The following is a 25,702-nucleotide window of genomic DNA, read 5'->3' as shown; positions in this document are numbered from 1 at the left end:
CATTCCAGAGTGCATCCCCTCGGGACCCACTATTGTATTTCTTACTAGGACCTGAAATTTGATGCGAGAGGCTGGGTATCAGGTCATGTTCTTCATTATAAAGAACCTTGACTATTTTAGACTGAAATAATTGATTTAACACTTTACTATACCAGAGACGGATTTCTTCAAATTTACAGGAGAAAGTACTTACGCAAATCATTTTCTGTAGCGTTGTTGATGTTCGGGAATGTAGTTCTGATCCATTTTAATGCGAATGCATCTGGTTTTGTACGAAAATCTATTTCCGACGCGCTCGTCAATTTTTGACATTCGTACTTATGTATCTGCTTCGCGGAACATTCCTGCAGGTGTATCAACGTTGTTTTGATGAAATTTGAACTGTTTCCTAACCTAACAGAACTAACCTAACCACGCGCCAATGGTTCGTGGGGCTATCGTGAATTTTTGGGCTAGTCAATGGTTTTTGGGGCTACCCGTGGATGGTTTTTGGGAAATAAGGAACAACAGTAAGTACTCGTTAATGTAAGAAATAGACATTATTTTCGTTAGAAATTCATTATTTCACCTAAATAAATGTTCCGCAATGCAGAATAGTACGTTAGCAATGTAAAAAATTGGAAAATAAATCATTGATAGGTGTCTCTGGTATAGTAAAGTAGTACCATTTATTTTACTTCGCATTTTGTGCATCTTGGCTAATTTGCGAAGATGGGGATGAGTGATGAATTTTTTTTTAAAGATAGAGAGATTCATGAACCCCGGTTGCATAAGCCGAAACCTTTGCCAGAAAGACATGGCAAAAAATCTTCAAAGTTATAATTGAGAAGTTTGAAGAGAATTCCTAGTGATTCCCTGGTTTTTTGGCCAATATACGGTGCATTTCCTTAATAAATAAGAAACAAGCGAAGCGGACTTTCACGAAAACTTTTACTGTAAAAAAAATGACAATAGTTGTAGCGATTCAACATATTAACATTAATTTAAATAAACTGTAAATGAAAGTGTACCAGATCAATATCTATCTACACGCTGGCCTACCAGGTTTGGTCTCCCGAACTTTCATTTTATTACATATATTTATTCCCCCCCAAGTTCAAACAAAGTCAAACATTAGCCATTCAATGACAGATGGTTACTTACCCACTATCATAAAAATTTCTCCTTTCGTCAGCTACTTATTCATTCACACTGTGACAGAGTTGGAATTTCTAAAAAATAATATTAACTGAACAAAGTGTTCATCACTTTGATGGGAAACCAAATAGAAAAACGCGGAAAGTTTATGCTTCCGTCATACTTTTTTCCTTCTGATTAGCAGAAAGCACAAGTTCACTACACACAATGGTACGTATTCTTTTGGCAATGTGGGTGAGTAAACCGATTTACTTTCCAGTCATTGGATTAGACAATCTAATTAATTTGAATGATTTCGCGCAACTTTACAAATAAAAAAACGAAAAAAAACACCATATTCCATCAATACACAGAGTTGTGACTATGGGGGTGAGAGGGGCCATTGCCCATGGCACCTAGTTAAAAGTGACGCCGAACGAGCAAAAAGGAAAAAAGTTTGAAAAGTAAACGTCGCGACGACATGCTTAAAAACAAGTGATTATATATATATAACTTGTTTTAGGTGTTTAAAATACACCACTTTGCTTTTTTTCCTTACAAAGGCTATAAAAATTTCGAACACAGCTAAAAAATGCCGGTCTCGAGTACTCGTGTATGACAGTATGGTATGACTGACCACAGAGAATACTTTATATGACGTCAATCATCATCGAGGGACTGCTTCTTGCGCCTTCATTGAGAAACGATTGATTCAGGGGGGGTTATCCAGAATTTTGCACGGAGCTGAGGGATAAGGCCAAATTTAAGAGGGGTGCAAGAGTACATTTAGTCAAAATCACAATAAATTGGGCCTTTGTGAAAAATTCTAGGCGCTATGGGGCGATGTTTGGACAAACCACTTCATTGAACCAAAACAACGAATCATGAACCTTCTCAGGGGAATAATTGGATACATACGTGAATAAAATCTCGGTTCAGTTCTTACGCCATCATAACAAAAAGAAACCTGCGCGGACCCGCGACTCCAGTAAACCGTACTCCCGCTTGGAGGGGAGGGGGAGAGTGGAGCATGCTTTCTTTATGACCCTAGCGGAAGGTACGGGAAGGTTGTTTTTTTTGTTTGTGGTCGCTCTATACGAATCATTACCGTCTTCTGGGGAAAGATTGGATACAAACATGTTTTGGACGCAAAGCGTTGCTCACTTGATCGCTGAGCGAACTTGAACCTTGCTCGCCGCAGAATTCGTTTTTGTGTTTCGATCTCTTGAGGCAAAGGGAAGAAGAGGAAAACTGTATGAGAATGGCGAGACGAAGCGAACAATGAGGATATATTATATTTATGATGAACGGCTTGCGAATTGCAATATAGCGTAATTAGAGGAAGTTCAAGTAACAGAAGGTGATGTAATATTCCGTTTTTGTAATTGTATTAAAATGAAAGTGTTGTTTATTCCAAATAAGTAAATATGTACCGTAGTTTTGGAAAGTTGTGCAAGGGTGTGAAAATAAAAATTTCGACAGTTTTGTTCACATCAACTATTCTATTTCCATTCCATAATTAACAGCTTTTCAAACACCGACATATTGTCAATTCGACGGAGCCACATTGATCACAGATTATTCAAAGGCACTGATATTTTGATCAATGAGCAATCAGCGTCAAGTAAATGATCTGTCTGTTCAACAAGTTAAAATCTTGTTCAGCGAGCGTTGCTCAAATACTTGACGGGCCTCTTCCTTGGAAGATAAGGTTTTGCATAGTGCAGTTGAAAAAGAGACAAAAAGTGGGGGCAACTGCCCTCACACAGGGCCGCATGGGTTCTGTTGTTTTTAAAATTTTGGGTGTTTTACATGTATTTGAACTTGCTGATGCTGAAACTGGCATTAGTTTTCTCACATCACGCAAGAATTTTTTACAATTCACGATTTATATATGTGGGTTGTGGTATGCACGTTTCAGTACAATGGACATTTCCACTCTGACATGAAAAACGTTTTAAATCCATTCATTTTACAGAGAATGACACAAACATGAGATGTGCAAAATATCTCGGCGATATTGGTTTCGGTTCTCGAGAAACACGCCTTCAAACTCCGCCGAAATTCACCTCCTACGTCACGGATTTGAAAACATCCTCTCCACAGACAGGAGGTCCTCTGACGTCATCACTTAGAAATGCGTGCAGGCGGGGCTTCTGCTCGTCCCGTCAACTTAGCACGAGCCGCGGAAGCGACAGAAAATTCACTTGTCACTGTGTAAAACAAGTATCTTACAACTTCCAGTGCAAAAATCTGTGCTCCATTTCTTGGAGATGAATTATACCCTAGCAGTATAGTAGTATTTACTATAATTCAGCTACTCCGTAGAGGGTCTTCCCATTAGGGTGACAAAGCAAACCTTGTAACAGTCAATGGCTGAACACGTGAACAGCCTTGTTCATTGCGAATACATAGGTTAGTTCTGACTGGCAAGAACTTAATGTTATAGGAATGCCTTTTCTGGAATTACAGTTATTTTCGTCATATTATTTTCTTCACAAATTTTAAGATAATACTTTTAGAACACACTGGTTTACACGCCAATTTCTTCAATATAAGAGGTGATACGGTATAAAAAGGTACGGTGAGTTTTTAATTTCCTGCAGTAAATGACAGTTTTCTTCAGTTAATATATATATTGCAATTTTTTGTATTTAGCCTACTTTTACGTCGCTTTTCCGTTCACTTTGTTTAACCGCAACGATGAGAACGCATGGTTAATTTATTATGTATCATCTCTAACATCCCATTTCTTCCCACTTTTGGCTAATCGCTACAATGAAGATGAATAACTACAAGCTGTATTCGAAGTCGGGGTGCAGGACTACACCCCCCCACACACACACACTACCACCAACTGCACAATCTAAGTATCACCCAACCTGCCATGATAAGAGACGAAATGTTCTTCTGTCCCATCTCATTTCGAAAACATTCACTTGTCCCATCTCCTTTTATGAGACGAGACGGAATATGCCTAGCTGTCCCCAAAGTCTCGAGCAAACATCCTCTCATGTAACAATTTCCAGTTCAATGAAATGTCACTCACAAGGAAACAGTCATGCCCAGGTCGAGAGTCAAACCTCGAACATGCGACTCCCTCAGATAAATCATGCATTTTGTGTATAATCATTACAACGCCAGTTCATTCCTGGTAATTCTGAATCTGCAGTTTGGTTTGCATATATAAGCAGAATAATATTTAGTTTTCGAGGGCTGTACCGTCGAAACGAGGAGTCAAAATAATAATAATAATAATAAAAATATTAAGAAAGTTTTTTTTTGGTATTTATAATGATAAGCCTTTGCATACGTTGTTAATTCTATATTTTTCTAGACTTGAGACGAGAACGAGAATTGCCCTCCCAAACCGAGACGGATATTTATAAATTGAGACGAGACTGTCAATGAGACATTTACAAATAAACACGAGACAGACATTTACAACTCTCAACGAGAACAAGAACAAGGCTGCCATGTTTCGTCTCGATAGGATCCTTAGTGGTGAAGTTGTGAACCAACCAATTAATGCGTTCGGGGTAACGAGATGAGGATCCTTTTTTCGCAGTACAAAATTCAAAATAATTATATCGTACCATTTCAGTATGGGATATTGTTATACACATGGGCGTATATGTAGTTCACGGGAGGGAGGGATGGATGGATGGATCAATTACACAGGGCCGCAAATTAAATTCAATTTAATGTTGTTTTTTGTTTAATAGGTGAACTTTATTATTTGTGCCATGCTGATCACGAATATGAAATTCGTTTTTCTCTATCACGCAAGGTTTTCTTACAAATCAAATTTCAAAATTTGGGCTTTGTCCAATATTGCATACTGTTTTTTTTAATTTTTCTTTTCTTCAATCAGAATAAGTAGCTTATCACACTAAACGCATCAACATGTTTATTTTAAAATGAATATACACAGACACAAATGACCCATATAATATATAAAACGACATATAGCAGTATATAATACACACACAAGAAAATCATTACACAATACATATTTTTCAGTTCTGTTTAGCACGCTTTCTTCTGTAAGTTTTCCTAGCTTTCTTGTGATTTTCTTCTGGCGTTTCTCTGTACAATTCCCAACAGTAGTCAGCCATCATGCTAACACTCCAATGTCCTTCATACCTTTTCTCCATATCGCTCATGTCCTGATGGAACCGTTCGCCTTGTTCCTCACTTAATTCACCGAGATTTTGTGGAAAGTTATCAAGGTGTGAATGCAAAAAATGTAATTTGAGATTTTTGTTGCAACCCAGCTCTTGAAATTTAAGTAACATATTCTCAACAAATTCTCTGTAATCAGGACTTTTGTAGTTCCCAAGAAGTTCAACACTACACTTTTAAATGCTATCCAAGCATCTCTTTCAGCTACAGTCATTGTTTCCTCGAAGTCTTTACCATTCATTACTTTCCTAATGTCTGGTTCAACAAAAACACCTTCTTTCACTTTGCCGTACGACAGGGATGCAAATTTCTTGCATATGAACTGGAAACATTGTCCTTCCTTGTTAAGTGCCTTCACAAATTGTTTAATCAGCCCTAATTTGATATGAAGTGGAGGAAGTACAACTTTCTCAGGACTGACTAAATGTTGTTGTACGATGTTCTTTGAACCCGGGTTCATCGTTTTCCGTATTGGCCATTCTTTTCTTTCCCAGTGGTGATTTCGTGCCCTACTATCCCACTCACAGAGGTAACATGGCATTTTCGTATATCCACATTGTAGTCCAAGTAAAATGCTCAAAACTTTAAGATCACCACACACCAACCAACCATGGTCCTCGTATTTAATTTTATTAAGAACAAGTTGCATATTGCTGTAGGTTTCTTTTAGTGAGACAGAATGAGCAATATTACATATTCCATTATGTAACAGAACAAATTTTAAACTTGTTTTATTCGAGTCAATGAATAGCCTCCAATCAGTTCAAAGACAAGGAAAATTTAACTTAGTCAGCAAACCGGACACATCACAAAATCTTGTTTCGAGAAATAAGGCACAAACTCTTTTTCTCGGTGTCTGTACCAGGAAAATGTTGTTCCACAAGCCAGCAAGTTATTTTCGTTAAGTCTGGAACCAAGAAGCTCAGCTGATTCTTTAGATAAATTTAGGTCTCTAACTAAAGCATTGAGTTCGCTTTGAGTGAACGGTATAGGGTCACGAGATCCGTGATGGGGGTCATAAATATCATCTTCCATTTCACTTCCTTCCACTGAATCACTTAGTGAACCAGGATCACTTACACACTCAAGACTTGATGGAGGTGTCGGTACAGGCAAGTCTGGACCGTGCAACACAGGTCTCATTGCAGAGGGAATATTGGGATACACTATCCTCTCCGTGTTTCTAATATTTCGACCTACAATTTCAAAGGAACAGAAGTAACAATCATTGCTGTGATCCTGAGGCTCCCTCCACACCATAGGTATTGCAAATGGCATAGATGGCCGCTTTCCCGTGCTCCAGTTTCGTAAAGATTCCACACATGATCTACATACCTTGTGAGGGGCCCACGATCTATCTTGATCTCCTAGTTTCATTTTAAAGTATGCGTAATATGCTCTTCTTACAAAATCTGAAATTTTCTGTCTCTGTACCCGGGGAACACATTCACCGCAGATGTAGCAATACATATCTGATCTATTCAGACAACCACGAGATGCCATGGCCACACCATGCAAATTACGACTTTTGAGAGTTACATATAAAATTAATTTCAAATGATATATCAATGTTTTGCATAGTATTATTTTCAGCATTTAGGCAAGAAACATATTAATTAATTTAAATAAAACAAAACTTCTCTGTATTTAAAGATTGTTCTTCTTTATTACTTGTTGAATAATTTTGAAATGTACCAGTGACATCTAGCGACAAACAATTCAATTGCACTGAGACGTGCATACCACAACCACATATAAAAATCGTGAATTGTAAAAAAATCTTGCGTGATGTGAGAAAACTAATGCCAGTTTCAGCATCAGCAAGTTCAAATGCATGTAAAACACCCAAAATTATAAAAACAACAGAACCCATGCGGCCCTGTGTTATTGGTATGATTAGGGTTGCTTTATTTCGTAAGTGAAAATCCAGGACACTGCTGGCCGGAAGCTTGTTGGGGAGCATGGGGGGAGGGGATGTTGGACCCGACCAAGTTGTGTGTTTGTAGTCACGAAGTATTGATACTTTTCTGTTCATCTTGTGTCACTACGTTTTTAAGAACCAAATTTCTTTAATATGATTCGAGGGGGGAAAAATAACTGATTTGATAGTCTCAATGCAGTTTCTTATCGTAGAAATTCCGAAACTATCAGGAAATTGCAGATATCGGTCTGCAGTCCCATCTGGTGTGTGGAATTACCGAAGTTTCCTTCCCATCCGTATCTCGTCCTATGCGTCTCTAATGTAAGAGAATGAAATAAGCCCGAAGGATTTTTTTTATGAACAAGCGGATGGAACAAGGATACTGGTAATTTTAGTGAACCAAAAAAAGAGCGGGGTTGGACCCATTGAATCCCCCTTAAATACGCCCATGGTTATACACATTATTTCCTTGTAATAATTATACATAAACTAAGTATAGATATGTACAGTGCAACTAATGTAATCTTCTCATTGTATTGTCTCTTATCTGCACAAAAATATTTGATCATAATTTGCGCAACAGAAATGGAACACAAACTGAAATTGCTTTATGAAAAAGAAAGTTAAATAGGCTTTATAAATAAAGTGAAGAAAGTGAAAATTCCTATTTTGCACTACATAGGTTACGGTAAATATCGATAAATATAAGTTTAAAAAATATTTTTGAGTGTCTGGTCAGCAACCAATTTTATAAGCAATATTTTTCGCATGGCCTGAGAACACACGCACCTGAACCCTTTAATTTATCTTGCACGTGAGCAGCACGTATAGTTCATAGAAGAATGATCATTACAAAGCATAGCTCTCCTTTCCCCTATCGCTCCGATTTGTAAAACTGCTGCACGTGTTCGCTTACCGTGGGCTACCCATCCGGAACTGGACGCTCGAAGCAGACGACAAACGAGCTCTCCCTAAGGAGTGACGTAGTAACATGGCGGCGGCGTGTTTTCAGCGCAACGCTAGCCTCGCAACTTTGGAAGTCTCGTTTCTGCCTTAAACTGGACGCAGAGAAACGGGAGAACTTGCAGGGGTCATTTTTCCAGGGTGTAGTTTTTAAAATCGTTGTAAAAAAAATTGAGTGGAAATGTCCATTGAAGTGATTGTCACTAGATGTCACTGGCACGTTTCAAAATTATTCAACAAGTAATAAAGAGGAATAAGCTTTAAATACAGATAAGTTTTGTTTTATTTAAATTAATTAATATATTTCTTGCCTAAATGCTGAAAATAATACTATGTAAAACATTGATATATCATTTGAAATTAATTTTATATGTAACTGTCAAAAGTCCTAATTTGCTTCCATGGTATGCAAGATACGTTGATCTCCTACGTTAACATTTGGTTGTTCAGTGTGGTACATTACTGTGGTGTGGCCATGGCATCTCGTGGTTGTCTGAATAGCCCAGATATGTTTTGCTACATCTGCGGTGAATTTGTTCCCCGGGTACAGAGACAGGAAATTACAGGTTTTGTAAGAAGAGCATATTACGCATACTTTGAAATGAAACTAGGAGATCAAGATAAATCGTGGGCCCCACACAAGGTATGTAGGTCATGAGTGGAATCTTTACGAAACTGGAGCACGGGAAAGCGGCCATCTATGCAATTTGCAATACCCGTGGTCTGGAGGGACCTCAGGATCACAGCAATGATTGTTACTTCTGTTTCTGTGAAATTGTAGGTCGAAATATTAGAAACAATAAGAGGATAGTGTATCCCAATATTCCCTCTGCAATGAGACCTGTGTTGCACGGTCCAGACTTGCCTGTACCGACACCTCCATCAAGTCTTGAGTGTGTAAGCGATCCTGGTTCACTAAGTGATTCAGTGGAAGGAAGTGAAATGAAAGATGACATTTATGACGCCTCTCACGGATCTCGTGACCCTATACCGTTCACTCAAAGCGAACTCAATGATTTAGTTAGAGACCTAAATTTATCTAAAGAATCAGCTGAGCTTCTTGGTTCCAGACTTAACGAAATGAACTTGCTGGCTTGTGGAACAACATTTTCCTGGTACAGACACCGAGAAAAAGAATTTGTGCCTTATTTCTCGAAACAAGATTCTCTCGTGTTTTGTTGTGATGTGTCCGGTTTGCTGACTAAGTTAAATTTTCCTTGTCTTTCAACTGATTGGAGGCTATTCATTGACTCGAATAAAACAAGTTTAAAATTTGTTCTGTTACATAATGGAAATAAGTTCTCCTCAGTTCCTATTGCTCATTCTGTGTCACTAAAAGAAACCTACAGCAATATGCAACTTGTTCTTAATAAAATTAAATACGAGGACCGTGGTTGGTTGGTGTGTGGTGATGTTAAAGTTTTGAGCATTTTACTTAGACTACAATGAGGATATACGAAAATGCCATGTTACACTCTATAAATAGATGTGGGATAGCAGGGCACGAAATTACCACTGGGAAAGAAAAGAATGCCCAATACGGAAAACGTTGAACCCGGGTTCAAAGAACATCGTGCAACAATATTTAGTCAGTCCTGAGAAAGTTGTACTTCCTCCTCTTCATATCAAATTAGGACTGATTAAACAATTTGTGAAGGCACTTAACAAGGAAGGACAATGTTTCCAATTCATATGCAACAAATGTCCATCCCTTTCGTACGGCAAAGTGAAAGAAGGTGTTTTTGTTGGACCAGACATTAGGAAATTAATGAATGATAAAGACTTCCAGGAAACAATGACTGTAGCTGAAAGAGATGCTTGGATAGCATTTAAAAGTGTAGTGTTGAACTTTTTGGGGAACCACAAAAGTCCTGATTACAGAGAAGTTGTTGAGAATATGTTAATTAAATTTCAAGAGCTGGGTTGTAACATGAATCTCAAATTATATTTTTTGTATTCACACCTTGATAACTTTCCACAAAATCTCGGTGAATTAAGTGAGGAACAAGGCGAACGGTTCCATCAGGACATGAGGGATATGGAGAAAAGGTATGAAGGACATTGGAGTGTTAGCATGATGGCTGACTACTGTTGGGCATTGTACAGAGAAACGCCAGAAGAAAATCACAAGAAAGTTAGGAAAGCTTACAGAATAAAGTGTGCTAAACAGAACTGAAAAATATGTATTGTGTAATGATTTTCTTGCGTGTATATTATATACTACTATATGTCATTTTCTATATTATATGGGTCCTTTGTGTCTGTCTATATTCATTTTAAAATAAACACGTTGATGCGTTTAGTGTGATAAGCTACTTATTCTGATTGAAGAAAATAAAAATTATTATAAAACAGTATTCAATATTGGACAAAGCCCAAATTTTGAAATTTGATTTGTAAGAAAACCTTGCGTGATAGAAATAAACGAGTTTCATATTCGTGATCAGCATGGCACAAATAATAAAGTTCACCTATTAAACAAAAAACAACATTAAATTGAATTTAAATTGCGGCCCTGTGATTCGCCTCTACTGCTTCGAATGATTAGCTTTTACCAGCTGAGCGGAATTAAGTGTGCAAGTGATTAGCTTCTTCCCTGCTGGCTAATTCGTATTCCTGTGCTAGTTTTGCCGATCCCCTGTGCTTCGGCAATTTTCGTCCAGGTTTTACAAGTAGAGTGGCAAATTGTCAACATGGCTGGAGAAAGAGTGATTTCGCATGGTGTTCAAAGACTTTTGTCAAAATTAGAGACATCTGTTAATGCCGGTGATTATTACGAGGCTCATCAATTGTACAGATCATTATATTACAGGTAATTTTTTGTAGAATGTCTATTACCTTAACAGCAGTATATGCTCTAAAATGACGCAAGTGTTTTGAAAAGTTGGAAAAACTATAATTTCTGTGCATGTCATCGTTTCCTGTATATGTGGAATGTTAAATATTGTAGTTTTTGATAAGTATGTTATAAAGCTTAATTATGAACATTTTCATTATTTGAAGACACCGTCTATATCCTAAAATGTACTTCGTTATTTGATATGCATGCAACCGTGAGCCATTTAATTTTGCTGAATGTTGAATTTTGACTTCTGAAACAATTTGTCAGGAATTAAAATTGATCATGCAAGACAAATACCAGTTAAAGCTGCTTGGGGAAGTTTGAATAGAAAATACCCTAACTCAATCTTCATGCGCATCCCAATATGAACATGGATTCAAATTGATGTTTGTTAGTTCCATTTTAATATTTTCTTATTGGTTTTAGATTATATAGTATGTAACTTTGTGAGCCAATTTATATAAATAAAACCTCTGTTACAAGTAAATTATGCACACTATTTTGTCACACTATGGTAATAATGATTATAGACCAATGTGCAGATGATTAAGTTGTCCATACATACATGTGAGAGCAAACATCTGCCCTATTCTCACACCATTTTACCTGTTAACTGATTATTTTTATCTGGTGGGTGCAAAATATATTTGAAGGAACGACTAAAGATGACCGGACCCTTCTTCATATTTGGCATACTCACTAATTGATGCCTCCTAATCACAAATCTGAAGTTAAAAGTTGTCGGAAACGTCTAGAAATTGCAAAATAAGCTAAAATATGGTGTTAGTTTTGGGAATGGAAACCTTCTATTTTAACGAATTTTTTTGTTTCACAAGGAAATATATATATTCCTGATACTACCACGACACCAAATTTTAAGTATGTTTACCTAACCTAACCACGTGTCAATGGTTCGTGGAGCTAGCGTCAATGGTTCGCAATTATTTTGCAATTTCTAGATCCTGATACTACCACGACACCAAATTTTGACTATGTTTGCCTAACCTAGCCACACATCAATGGGTCGTGGGTCTAGCGTCAATAGTTTGCAATTATTTTGCAATTTCTAGACTTTTCCGACAAATTTTAACTTCAGATTCGTCATTAGCAGGCGTCAATTAGTAAGTATGTCAAATATGAAGAAAATAGCAAAGGGGGTCCGGTCATCGTAAGTCATACCTATTTGAATCATACTCACTATTTATTTTGCAGTTTAACTTTCCATAAGAGCATCAGATGTATGCTTTGAGTTGATCCTCTCATTTCTGTTGTGAGTAGGTTCCCTCAGTATGTCGTGTTGCACCATGGTGCACTCTGGAAGACAAAACCTCAATTACAACAGAATATGACCACTGTGCCACTTTGTGGAGAAAACAACAAATACTACTGAGGAGTCATGGTATTGGCTTAAAGAAGTGGTTCCCAAACTTTTTCGTTTCACGGCACCCTTATTGTTTCAAGATCTTTCCGCAGCGCCCATGTAAGAATGTAGGCCTATCTAACACTTAACAATGCTCAGTTAGTGTGGTTAGGTTGCTTGCCTTTAGTTAAAAAATAGACACATATTTCAAATTCAGCATTTATTTCATAGTACTAAATAATAAATTTCTGGGCATGAGTTTACAATACCGGACCACACTCCAATTTCTATAAAATTTCACCTACTTACTAATTTCGGTGTCCTGATGACATATCTGTAGTTCATATTTGGCGGTCACTTGTTAAAATTGTACATTTATGTGTAGAACTTGTAAAATAACCTTGCGATTTACCACGGTGATTGTCCATACACAGGAATTCAGAACCATCTTTCTTTCGCAATTCATAATGGTCTTCCTTTACGCACAACAATCTGGCTACCTTGAATATTGACGTCAGACGAGGAATGCCTACGGGGTTAGGTTAGGTTCCATTACCATAAATACAAAGAAAAATTAATATTTTTGCTAAGAGATGCCTTACCTTGTCTTGCCTAACATGAAAAAGCTCTCTCCTGTGATGGCAGGACACAATGTTGCTAAAGTGTTGTGCGATAAGTGACACCCAATCGGGGAAATGGCGTGTTTCATTGAGCTGCTGTTCTTATAGTAGGGTTACGTTATATTAAGAAAACATAGTTTATTTAGTTTTTCTCGAATTCCATACTCTACCGCTAATTATTACATGCAGATTCATGATTAAGAGTTCACAATTAGTGAGTTGGCGAAATTTCATAGAAATTGGAAAGTGGTCCGGTATTGTAAACTTGTTCCAATCTCTGCAACAATCATATCATTGATTGAATTTACAATTGTATTTCACAATGTACAATGTGAAAATATTTGAACTTTTCGCGGCACCCACTGTAAGCCAGGCATGGCACACTTCCGGAACCACTGGCTTAAACTCTTCATACTGTAACGTGTAACATCCGTCGGTTGTAAAACCCGTAAAAGATCAACAACAGTTGTATATCTGATATAATTTGTAATATATGAATAATCGGGAGGCAACAAAAGTTCTCTGGGTGTGTGTAAGTTTGGGGTCTGTAAAAAGGGTGAAGGTTGTATATTAACCGGGGGGAAGGGAAAAGAGGTCGACCCAACCCGAGGCAAATGGCCTTGAAAGGGAAGCGACATTATATTTGTTCCTCGATGAGGATATCCAAAAGGTGTCAAAAAATATAGCCAAAACAAAAAGGGGACTAACAATATCCAAAATACAAGGTAAGTGCAATAATGCAACATCAAGATATACTGTAAAATATTGAAAATCAATAAACAAAAGTTCTTATGTATGAATCTGTACAAAAAAAATATTTTCAAAAGAATGTCTCAAAAAAAAGGGGGGGGGGTAAATCTATCGTCCGGAAAAAAAAGGGGGGGCTCCAAGGTTAACAAAAAAAAAAATTGTTAAGCACCAACAATGTATGGCCACAAGGGAATTTAGTGCACAAGAAAAAGGTATAAACGGAATGTTGGTATCACCAATACTACCAAAAATAGTAGTGTGAAGGGAAAAACATTTTGTGATATTTCTAGTATATAAATTAATAAAACCTGCTCTGATACCAGGAACTTTGTAACGTGGTTGTTGCGTACGTAAGAAAGATAGTGAAAGTTATTTAAGGAAACGTGCAAAAGGTCCGGGATCAATTGACGTACGTTCGTAGAAACGAATAACAACAAACCAGTTACAAAAGTCACAAAAAATGTTGAGGTTAATGGCAAGCGTTTATCACTGCCGCCTCAGTCTCTATTGAGAACCAATGGGAAAAAAGGGGGTGACACGCGTCCGAAGATACGGGACCCTCCCAAAAAAGCTAAGCAAAACAAAAGGTATGCAATAAATATAGTCACAGAGTATCGTGGAAAATTTCACACTATACCGACCATTCAATTTAGATATGTGTATATTCATGTACGGGAGTGTACACGGAACACCACAAAAAATGCATGCAATATTAACCTCTTAACTGGGTAATTTCCTCGTCGAAAGCCAATCTGCCCTGGGAATTTTTGTTGATAAATTGATGAATTTCGTAAACCAATATTTGAGTTAATATTTGTGTGCTCCATGGCATACCATTTAGGTATTGTTTATTCTTTTATTGGTCCTTCTTGTACTTTTTACAATATGCGAAATTTACAACTACAATATATCTCGGATTTCCTCAGCAGGAAAAACACGCAGTCGCTTCTGATTTGCCTGAGCCATTATTGCATACGCGATAGAACTGAACGTCGGGCTGTGTTCGTTGCTTCCCGCTAACTCTTAACGGTTACAACAGTCTGGAAGTCAGAGCCATCTGGTGAAACAAAGAAGAAAGTAATTGTACGAAGTATCTCGTCATACACAACAGATATCAGCAGTAAGAACATGAGAACGTAGTATCCCGTCATGCCCATTATAAATCAGTAGAGCCAGAACGGAGTATTACGTCATACCCAGTTAAGAGGTTAACCAATCAATTCGTCTTTTCATTTAACGCTGGTAATCTTTCGTTCTCTGTTAGCAAGCAAGGTTCCAAAAAAAGGAAAAGAGAGAATAGAGTTCATTTGTGACCCTAAGTCAAAATTTATTGCGTTAATCTCGCAGCGAAGATTGATTAACGTCCCAACATGGAAACTTACACATCAAAACAATTCTTAAGGAAAGCCCCGTTTTATTAATCACACAAGATTATTTCCAAAAATAGATTCAACAATTATTTCTCCCCCTTCACTTACTTCATAATTTCATACATCAGGTCGTTTTAGTTACGGCAACAAACAAGAATAAATTCAACCAAACCGTAGAATGATATAATATCAAACACCTTTAACAAGCTAAAATTCTCAACAACACGTTATAGCAAAAAACTCTTATTTCTTCATGTAACAATTTATCCCCTTTTTACTTTGATGCTCCCTAGTTACTTTATTTTAATATCTTTATTGTGCCAAACAAACATTATCTCTCATTGTATTCTGACACCCTCCGAGACTCAATAGTAAACTACGCTGGTGTACGCCTTGGTCTATTTATTATTAAGAAAATTTAGAAATTCTCCTTTACTTTTTTTGCATACGACGAATAGTGGCGATGACGCGCTTGCCCAAATAATTACGTGAATAATTCAATTTGCATAGTTCCAATAATTCGACGCTTATATCTTCTTCATTCCAATTATTCGAACTGGAGATTCAAAATATATGAACCCGACGCACTTCACTTTATTTGAATATGTCACAAAAGAGGGATTTGACACAGTACATACCTCAATAGTGCACTCAAAACTGTTCCATCTGACGAATCGAACTCTGCAACTGGAGCGTCAAATAGGATTTGCCTTCCTTCTCATCCGGTCGTCTTTTCCTCCACATTGGCATGACGAAACCCAGCTTTTCCCTCAATCATGGTTCCGTGGGAACGCTCCTTAGAAGTAGTGGTAACGTGTATCGTGCATAATACGCCAAAACAGTCTGTCACACGTCAAACATGAATGGGAACACGCGTATTAGATTCCATACAAAAAACGTAGTCCTTCCACTACTTGACTTCAAATGCGAGATTGTGAGAACAATCCAAACTTTGGGTGGTTGTCCGAAGTATGGAGAAATAATCCAAAACAGTGCGCGCAATTAGGATATCAAAAAAATGCAAGTCTCGTCCAGCGAGACACTGTTCCACACTAATCGCACGTCATCCTCCTTTTTTCTCGCTCGTTTCCCTGCGAGAACCTGACTGTTACGTGAAAGTCGGTCAGATCGGAACTGATTCAGCTTACACGTTCGTAAATGCAGCACTGGGCAAAGATAGGTGGAGACACCTAGCGGCGACTGGCACAACCAACAAAACAAGCATGACGCAAGGCGTACTACGAAGGAGGAATGTGGGGCTTTTTCTACGCGAAATATAGACGTAATACGTCTTTATTACAAATCGCGCAGGAAAAACGTCACAAACTCCCCCGGCTAACAAATATAAAAAGAACAAATATATATAATAATAACAACCATAATAATTTGGCAAGAAAGGCACATGAACCAACCAGACACAGATATACCATTTTGGAGCATCTAATATATATGTAAACAAATTCCCCTTAATCGAAGAAGAAATACCCAAATGCGTGTGTTTTAAAGAACCATAAAGACACATAATAAATAGAGAACACACATACCATGTGAGAATATATGCAAACAAGTACCTAAAATATATATATATATATATCCCACACAAATTGATTAAATTGAGACTAGATTGAATAATATCAAAATATGCACAATGTTGGTAACCAATTTAAACACAATAGATAAGAAGATGAATAAATACTCCATAAAAAATGATTGCGAAAAAGGTGAGCATGAAAAATCGATTGCAATCGTAATAATGAAATGACCATATAGGATGAAAATTAACATTACAAGTAAGAATATTCTTTACCGGAGATATGAGTATATGTGCCATTAAAAGGGCATTACATCAAATTAAACATTCAAGTTTCACAATACACTCAATATAAAGATACCTGTTAAATAACACCTGTAAGTAGAAAAGGAAAGTCCAAATAAACACTATAATGTGGAGAATTTCTCTAAAAACAGAGAAGACGTTTTACAATCAAGTTAGTACTCCAAGAGAGTAATATGGTGGTTGTTTTCCATTTGTGCGTCAAATAATGATTCCAGGCTGGCACACTCGATATTTATGTTTCCTCAATAAACATGAAAAATAAACAGAAAAAAGAGCGAATTAGAATAGAAGAATAGAAGAGAAGAAAAAAAAAGGATAGGAAAGAGGAGAGGAAACCTAAACAGAGGGGAATACAATGAGAAATGGGAGCACCAATTACAATTTGTGATTAAAACAGTCATTCTACATATACACCAAAAATTGCAGTAAGTAATATGCCATAAGACATTATTTACCAATGAAGTTATGATTGACATTTGACAAGAAGCATTTGTCTCAAAAACACAATATACCACACATAAGCTAATTTACAACATGAAAAAATATTAACATAGAAATCATGTATATATCAAAATTGCGTAAATATATATATATCTTCAATATTCTTAAGATTCTAAGTCAAATACACGACCAAAATACAAAAGCCAAAGTTGTAGTATTCCGTGCATTTCTTAGATGCGAGGAACTGGGTCATGAGAAGAGTGACGGGTGGTGGGGGGACGACGTCGGCAATGAGAAGCAGAGTGTCCAGTTCGGTGGAAAAGGTTACAGTATAAAGGTTGGAACGGGCGTGAGGAACGATGTGGATTCTGCTCCCGGGTGGGGTACAAAAGTGAAGCCATCTGGGAATCTGATAAGTCCACCTCTAATGAAGATTCCTCTCGCAGATAATATGGTTTGACATGTGAAATATGGACCTTCCGGAGGAAAACCTCCGTTTCCGGATCGACTAATAGAACAGTTACGGGACCCAAAACCTTAAAAACTTTAGCAGGACCCGCCCAACGTTGTTGGAGCTTTGCAGTGACTTTCTGAAAGGCATTACTTTGTGGGAAGGTTTTATAGAGAACTAAATCCCCAACCTTAAAGGAGGAAGGTTGCCTTTTAGGGTCGTATCTATTACGCCGCGTTAGCCATGCTTTTTGTAAATGATGGAAGGCTTGCGCCCAACATTTTGCACGATCAGCGGAAGGAGGACCAGCTAATTCAGAATCGGATTTGAATTCCTCAATAAGGATATAGAAATTAATGGTGAAATGTACACATTACAGATTTGGGACACTGCAGGCCAAGAAAGATTCAAGAGCCTGAGGACACCATTTTACTGTGGTTCGGATATTTGCCTCCTCACTTATGCAGTGGATGACCAAATCAGTTTCAAAAACTTGACTCTGTGGAGGAATGAATTCCTATATTATGCAGACGTGAAGGATGGGAGCAGCTTTCCATTTATCATCGTAGGGAATAAAGTTGACGTCGACGCTTCCCAACGAGAAGTGTCAACCGAAGAAGCGTTGAGTTGGTGTCAGGAAAACGGAAACCCGCCGTACGTTGAAACAAGTGCTAAAGATGCCACCAACGTTGAGACAGCTTTTTCGTTGGCGGTGGAAAGTTGGGCTAGGATGGAAGCGTGCTGGGCCCATAACCCAGAGGTCCGTGGATCGTAACCATGCTCTGCTACCAGGAACTTTGTAACGTGGTTGTTGCGTACGTAAGAAAGATAGTGAAAGTTATTTAAGGAAACGTGCAAAAGGTCCGGGATCAATTGACGTACGTTCGTAGAAACGAATAACAACAAACCAGTTACAAAAGTCACAAAAATGTTGAGGTTAATGGCAAGCGTTTATCACTGCCGCCTCAGTCTCTATTGAGAACCAATGGGAAAAAAGGGGGTGACACGCGTCCGAAGATACGGGACCCTCCCAAAAAAGCTAAGCAAAACAAAAGGTATGCAATAAATATAGTCACAGAGTATCGTGGAAAATTTCACACTATACCGACCATTCAATTTAGATATGTGTATATTCATGTACGGGAGTGTACACGGAACACCACAAAAAATGCATGCAATATTAACCAATCAATTCGTCTTTTCATTTAACGCTGGTAATCTTTCGTTCTCTGTTAGCAAGCAAGGTTCCAAAAAAAGGAAAAAGAGAGAATAGAGTTCATTTGTGACCCTAAGTCAAAATTTATTGCGTTAATCTCGCAGTGAAGATTGATTAACGTCCCAACATGGAAACTTACACATCAAAACAATTCTTAAGGAAAGCCCCGTTTTATTAATCACACAAGATTATTTCCAAAAATAGATTCAACAATTATTTCTCCCCCTTCACTTACTTCATAATTTCATACATCAGGTCGTTTTAGTTACGGCAACAAACAAGAATAAATTCAACCAAACCGTAGAATGATATAATATCAAACACCTTTAACAAGCTAAAATTCTCAACAACACGTTATAGCAAAAAAACTCTTATTTCTTCTTGTAACAATTTATCCCCTTTTTACTTTGATGCTCCCTAGTTACTTTATTTTAATATCTTTATTGTGCCAAACAAACATTATCTCTCATTGTATTCTGACACCCTCTGAGACTCAATAGTAAACTACGCCAGTGTACGCCTTGGTCTATTTATTATTAAGAAAATTTAGAAATTCTCCTTTACTTTTTTGCATACGACGAATAGTGGCAATGACGCGCTTGCCCAAATAATTACGTGAATAATTCAATTTGCATAGTTCCAATAATTCGACGCTTATATCTTCTTCATTCCAATTATTCGAACTGGAGATTCAAAATATATGAACCCGACGCACTTCACTTTATTTGAATATGTCACAAAAGAGGGATTTGACACAGTACATACCTCAATAGTGCACTCAAAACTGTTCCATCTGACCAATCGAACTCTGCATCTGGAGCGTCAAATAGGATTTGCCTTCCTTCTCATCCGGTCGTCTTTTCCTCCACATTGGCATGACGAAACTCAGCTTTTCCCCTCAATCATGGTTCCGTGGGAACGCTCCTTAGAGGTAGTGGTAACGTGTATCGTGCATAATACGCCAAAACAGTCTGTCACACGTCAAACATGAATGGGAACACGCGTATTAGATTCCATACAAAAAACGTAGTCCTTCCACTACTTGACTTCAAATGCGAGATTGTGAGAACAATCCAAACTTTGGGTGGTTGTCCGAAGTATGGAGAAATAATCCAAAACAGTGCGCGCAATTAGGATATCAAAAAAATGCAAGTCTCGTCCAGCGAGACACTGTTCCACACTAATCGCACGTCGTCCTCCTTTTTTCTCGCTCGTTTCCCTGCGAGAACCTGACTGTTACGTGAAAGTCGGTCGGATCGGAACTGATTCAGCTTACACGTTCGTAAATGCAGCACTGGGCAAAGATAGGTGGAGACACCTAGCGGCGACTGGCACAACCAACAAAACAAGCATGACGCAAGGCGTACTACGAAGGAGGAATGTGGGGCTTTTTCTACGCGAAATATAGACGTAATACGTCTTTATTACAAATCGCGCAGGAAAAACGTCACAATACCCAGGGAATGTTAGCCTCTGTTAACCTCATGGATATAATATGTCAAGCCCACTGCACCATACTGGAGAGAAATCTATATATATTGTGCCCAGTTGCTTCCACAGAATGGGAGTCTCAATGGAATTCAAGGGCCGAGTGGTAAAATATACCTGGGAAACTTTCCTCCGTAACCTCATTTTGAGTGTGTGTGTACATTAAGTAACCTTCAGCAATACTTAAAACCTGATGGCACGTTCATTTCTCAAAATTACAACAGTGACTAAAATTGTATTTCAGGTAAACAGCTGGTTTTATGTCTTAGTATTGTATTGGAATGTATTATTTGTTTCAGGTATCTTGGCTTGCAGAGATATGGGGAATTACTGGACATGTTGTATGATGGTGCAACGTTGTTGTTGAGGAATAATGAGGTATGTTGTGAACTGCATGGTGTGTGTTTGTTAGAACAGCTTAATGATCAAATTGTTCATTTATTGAAAAGTAAGATTCAATCGATTACTCTGTGGAAACTTAATATTTTATCATAAGATGTTAAATTACAGTTTTCAAATTTGTATACCTGTTATACAGGTTAGGAAGGGAAGCTTATTTTGTGAGATGTAAAAATAGACATGAACGTGTTTGAAATCATAAAATTTTAATAGTTTTCTTCTGTTATTAAATTGTGTAGTAGATTTGTGGGTAACACTTTGATCTAGTCAAAACGGATTTCTTAATTTTTACACAAGAAACTACTTACGCAAATCACTTTCTGTAGCATTCTTGAAGTTCCCGAATGTATTTTCTGTCATCTTTTTTGCGATAATTCTTGTTTATATGTATAAAAATATCGCAATTGCTGTTGCTTCCATGTACGTCGTCTACGAGAACCGGATATTCCGTGTGTTTCATGATGTAAGCCCCTGTCTCTGTTTCCAACCACCCCGTCTTTTTCCAAAAAGATGACGTGACCCCAAATTTTATCTATGCTTGCCTAACCTAACCTTACCATGAATGGTTCGTGTTGCTATCCGTGAATGGTTTATGGGGTTACCCGTGCATGCTTCTATGTATTAGCATAATTTAAAACCTGTGAATGGTTCGTGGGGCTACCCGTGCATGGTTCTACGTATTAGCCTAATTTAAAACCCAGGAAAAAATAGAAAATTAACATGGAACTATGTATTTTTTTCGTTTACAAGGTTGGAAATCCTGCTTACCCTACTCCAAATCGGAGAAAAGGAACAACAATAACTACTCGTAACATGAAAAATTGAAGTTACCTTTGTGAGAAATTCCTAATTACACCTTATAGAATGTTCCGCAGTGTACAATAAGTAAGTTTCAGTGTTAGAAAGGGCGAAAGAAATGAGCTATAGGTGTTTTAACTAGATCAAAGTAGAAATGATTTGTGTGCATATGTGTAAGTTATTAGTCTAATAAATTGTTCCTTATTATAGCAATCCAGCGGCGCTGATCTTGCCATTCTTTTGGTGGAAGTTCTCATCAAATCTGAAACTCCTCCATCAGATGAGCATTTTAGTAAACTGTCAAGGTAAGTTAAAACATAGTGGTGCTTGTGAACTCTTAATATTGTTTTGGCACTTTTGGTCTGGCATATCAACCATTCTTCTTCATATGCTTTCTGTAGTTATATTAAGTAATGCTCCTAGTATAACAACTTTGTCAGTATAATTTAAACTCGGTATTGGCGCAATAGGTAACTATGGTGCTATGTTGAAAAGGAAATTTAAATTTACATATACTGATAACTTTATAATTATTATATTGATAATAATGAAAAGAAAGAAGAAGAAAAAACTAGAAACAACAAAAATTACAGTAGCATCAAATTATGCAATTATTTACAAGAACATTTATAACATATAAATGTTATTTATATTTAGAAAACATTTCTTTATTGTCTCCTTGTGAGACAGAGCAAGTTTTTCACTAAATATTTAAGTATGCGTCAGTTCTACATCTGAGCACACTCAACATGTCAGATTCCTCAATCAGGTCCACAAGATGGCTTCCTTCAATTTTCAAAAACTTCACATTTGGCTTGTTCACATTCAAAATGTAGAAAATATTACGCTCACTTAGTCTTATTTCTCATAACATTTCATTTTAGATAATGCAATATTCATTTACTAGCTAGTTAATGCTGATGCCAGCAGATAATAATTTCCTGCTCTCAATTATTAAACTAGGCACTTTACACCAGTTCCAAATCTTTCCTTTTTCGTTATACAGATTATTCCATTATAAAAGCATTTTCAAGCTTCTGTTATCAACAAAATGTCTCTATATAGTTTCAACAAACTATTAAAGATTAACTTATCAAGTATAATCTCTCAAAAGATCCAGATTTTTAATGATATCAAACCTTCACCAATCGTCACATTTTTACTTATGTACCATCCATCTTGAGATTTTCACAAGTCACAGACAACTACTATTAGAGCAACTAGTTCAAGCCAGATTTTTTAGTATGTGTTATCTTCAATTGTTTTTGTTTTATATTTTTTTCCATAAGTGCTTAACAGCTTGAATGTTTGTGTTGTAAATGTACATATTTGCTCTGTTACAGCTATTTTACTATGTATATCACAATATACTTATCTAATGATTACAATTACTATTTTTTGAATGTTGGTACAAAATACCAAGTATGACATCATATTAAACATTGAACAATTTTAAAGAGTTGACCTTTATATATAAACCTTGATGTCAATGCAAATGTACATAATTTCAATAAATTTAATTATAAATTTGAATGTAACTTATCTTGCTTGCCTGAAAGAACACATATGATTGAAGATATTTGTTTTTTCATATTGTCAGTCAAAAATAACTGTTATGAATATGAATTCAGAATATTGCACAATTTGATAATTTTGTCATGATATACAAATTGGCTTTTTTAAACATCATATTTAATGAAATTAGTTTAAATAGTAATTTCAGACACTTAATTGCATTATATGAATAAAATTTTGAGCAATCATATGACTAAATTATTATAGATATTGCACAAATGTGGAATTTTGGACTTAGCCTAACCATTTTCAAATGTAGTTATGACAATGTATTATTTTTATTGTCATACTGGCGCTCAACAAGGGACGAACCCACAACAGATCTGAGCCCTACTGAGACATTTAACATATAATCATCAATACAATGCCTCTATATTTACAATCTGTTTACATGTTCAGCATTATAATCAATTGAGTGTGACTGAATATTTGTTTTCCAACAATACAACCAGAACTTGTTCATCATGAACCAATACATTTCAACTACCCATAATGAACATTTAGTACATAATAATATTGAAAAACAAAAAACATCAAGTTCGACATACCAACAATTATTATCCAGTAAAGTAACCATTTTTACATAAACAATGTACCTACATAACATTATTATTTATTATCAAACAATGAAGCACCATTCAGAACTTCATTCTCAACCTGGGAACATAATTTCTATATTAAATTTTATTTAGCCAAAAAATATATTAATAATAATTTTCTACATGTAGAGTAAGTCACCTCTGATCTAAATTTCCCTAAATTTCCCATTAGGAATTGATCCATTCATCTAGCAACATCAGCTAACAAGACAAAAATGTAAGTCCCTGCATCGAAAAGCAAACATCCTCAGATTTACAGAGTGCTGAATATAAGATTTTTTACATCACAAATGAATTCATGCAAGAAATGTATAAATTATGATGTGCGCACTAAAATTATAAATCATAAATAATTGTTGTTCCTGAACTCACAGCGTCACGGCTCGAACTTACTATTCAGCCCTTTGTGAACACATTTTGGAGCCATAATGCATTCTAGCATTTTTAAAGGAAACTACTACTTTGACTGAAGCTTGGATCAACACGTGAATCTCTTTGCTCTTTGTCAAGTTCATTCCTATTTGAGCCTACGATTCAACTCTTGGAATCTTTGTGCTCTAGTAAATATTTTTCAAGCCAAAGCTAAATCTTAGCATTCAAAATTATTATGCACATGCCATCACATTATATTATACATTTTTTGCACTCCAAAATACACATAACAAAGAATATTTGTTATATTGAATTTTTCCACCCTTCAACACAACTAAGGATCAAGAAATATGATGGAAGACCAATGTCGGATCATGAAGATCAACTTAAGGCAAACTCTACAGAGGAATACTTCATACCTGAACTAATGTTTCAGACTCAATGAAAGAAGCATGAAAAGTGAGAAAATTTTGACATTAACAGCTGACAAAAGAAAAATTCTGCACAAAGTACTGTGACTCACAGTACCACCTTTAACCAACATCCTAAGAAGAAGAACTCAACCAACCAACCCTCATGGGTATGGTTGTGAAATGAAGCAGTATCTTTTTTCCTTCAAACCAACAAAATAAACAACAAGTTAGCATAAGCAATTGCATAATGCCAAAATTAATATACGAAGAATGAAAAAATAAAGAACTGAGGTCTTATATACCACCCTTGACACTCAGTCAATAAGAAACTCCCAACCAACCAACCCTTATGGGTATGGTTGTGGAATGAAGAAGTATCTTTTGTCCTTCAAACCAACAAAATAAACAACATGTTTGCATAAGCAATTTCATAATGCTAAAATTAATATACAAAGAACGAAAAAGTAAAGAACTGAGGTCTTATATACCACCCTTGACACTCAGTCAATAAGAAACTCCCAACCAACCAACCCTTGTGGGTATGGTTGTGGAATGAAGAAGTATCTTTTGTCCTTCAAACCAACAAAATAAACAACATGTTCGCATAAGCAATTTCATAATGCTAAAATTAATATACGAAGAACGAAAAAGTAAAGAACTGAGGTCTTATATACACCACCCTTGACACTCAGTCAATAAGAAACTCCCAACCAACCAACCCTTAAAGTTACTTTACTCTGTGGATGGTAAGTATAGATTAAATTATCCTGCAACAATATTTCAGGATGTATGGCAAATCAATCTTTGTTAAAATTAAAAAGCTTTGAAAGTCAGATGGGTATACAATCATAATAAGTTGTCAGCTTACATGTGGTCAAATGTTAACACGTGTGCCCAAATTACCGCACCTTTATTGCTAACAGTGTATTCCAACAGAAGAATCAGACTGCTGAACAAAGTGAATAAATATGCATGAACCCCTTTAT

The 25,702-nt window shown here is 36.6% G+C and overlaps 1 protein-coding gene across 1 annotated transcript in view; it reads left to right on the top strand.

The window, feature by feature from the left end:
• Positions 1 to 10,815: 10,815 nt before the first annotated feature.
• The window catches only part of LOC145977977 (Golgi to ER traffic protein 4 homolog), a 29,693-nt gene continuing 14,806 nt past the window's right edge, over positions 10,816 to 25,702 (top strand). Inside the window, exons 1-3 of the mRNA XM_083110325.1 lie at positions 10,816 to 10,997; positions 20,860 to 20,938; positions 21,968 to 22,062. Coding sequence (XP_082966451.1) covers positions 10,879 to 10,997; positions 20,860 to 20,938; positions 21,968 to 22,062 — 293 coding nt within the window. The 5' untranslated portion in view covers positions 10,816 to 10,878. The remainder of the gene's footprint in view (positions 10,998 to 20,859; positions 20,939 to 21,967; positions 22,063 to 25,702) is intronic.

This window comes from Lepisma saccharinum, chromosome 24 (genome assembly GCF_977018435.1).
Source record: "Lepisma saccharinum chromosome 24, izLepSacc3.1, whole genome shotgun sequence".
In the NCBI taxonomy this organism is placed as follows: Eukaryota; Metazoa; Arthropoda; class Insecta; order Zygentoma; family Lepismatidae; genus Lepisma; species Lepisma saccharinum.
The sequence above is the reverse complement of the archived record's forward strand: the minus strand, read 5'-3'. Positions and strand labels throughout refer to the sequence as shown.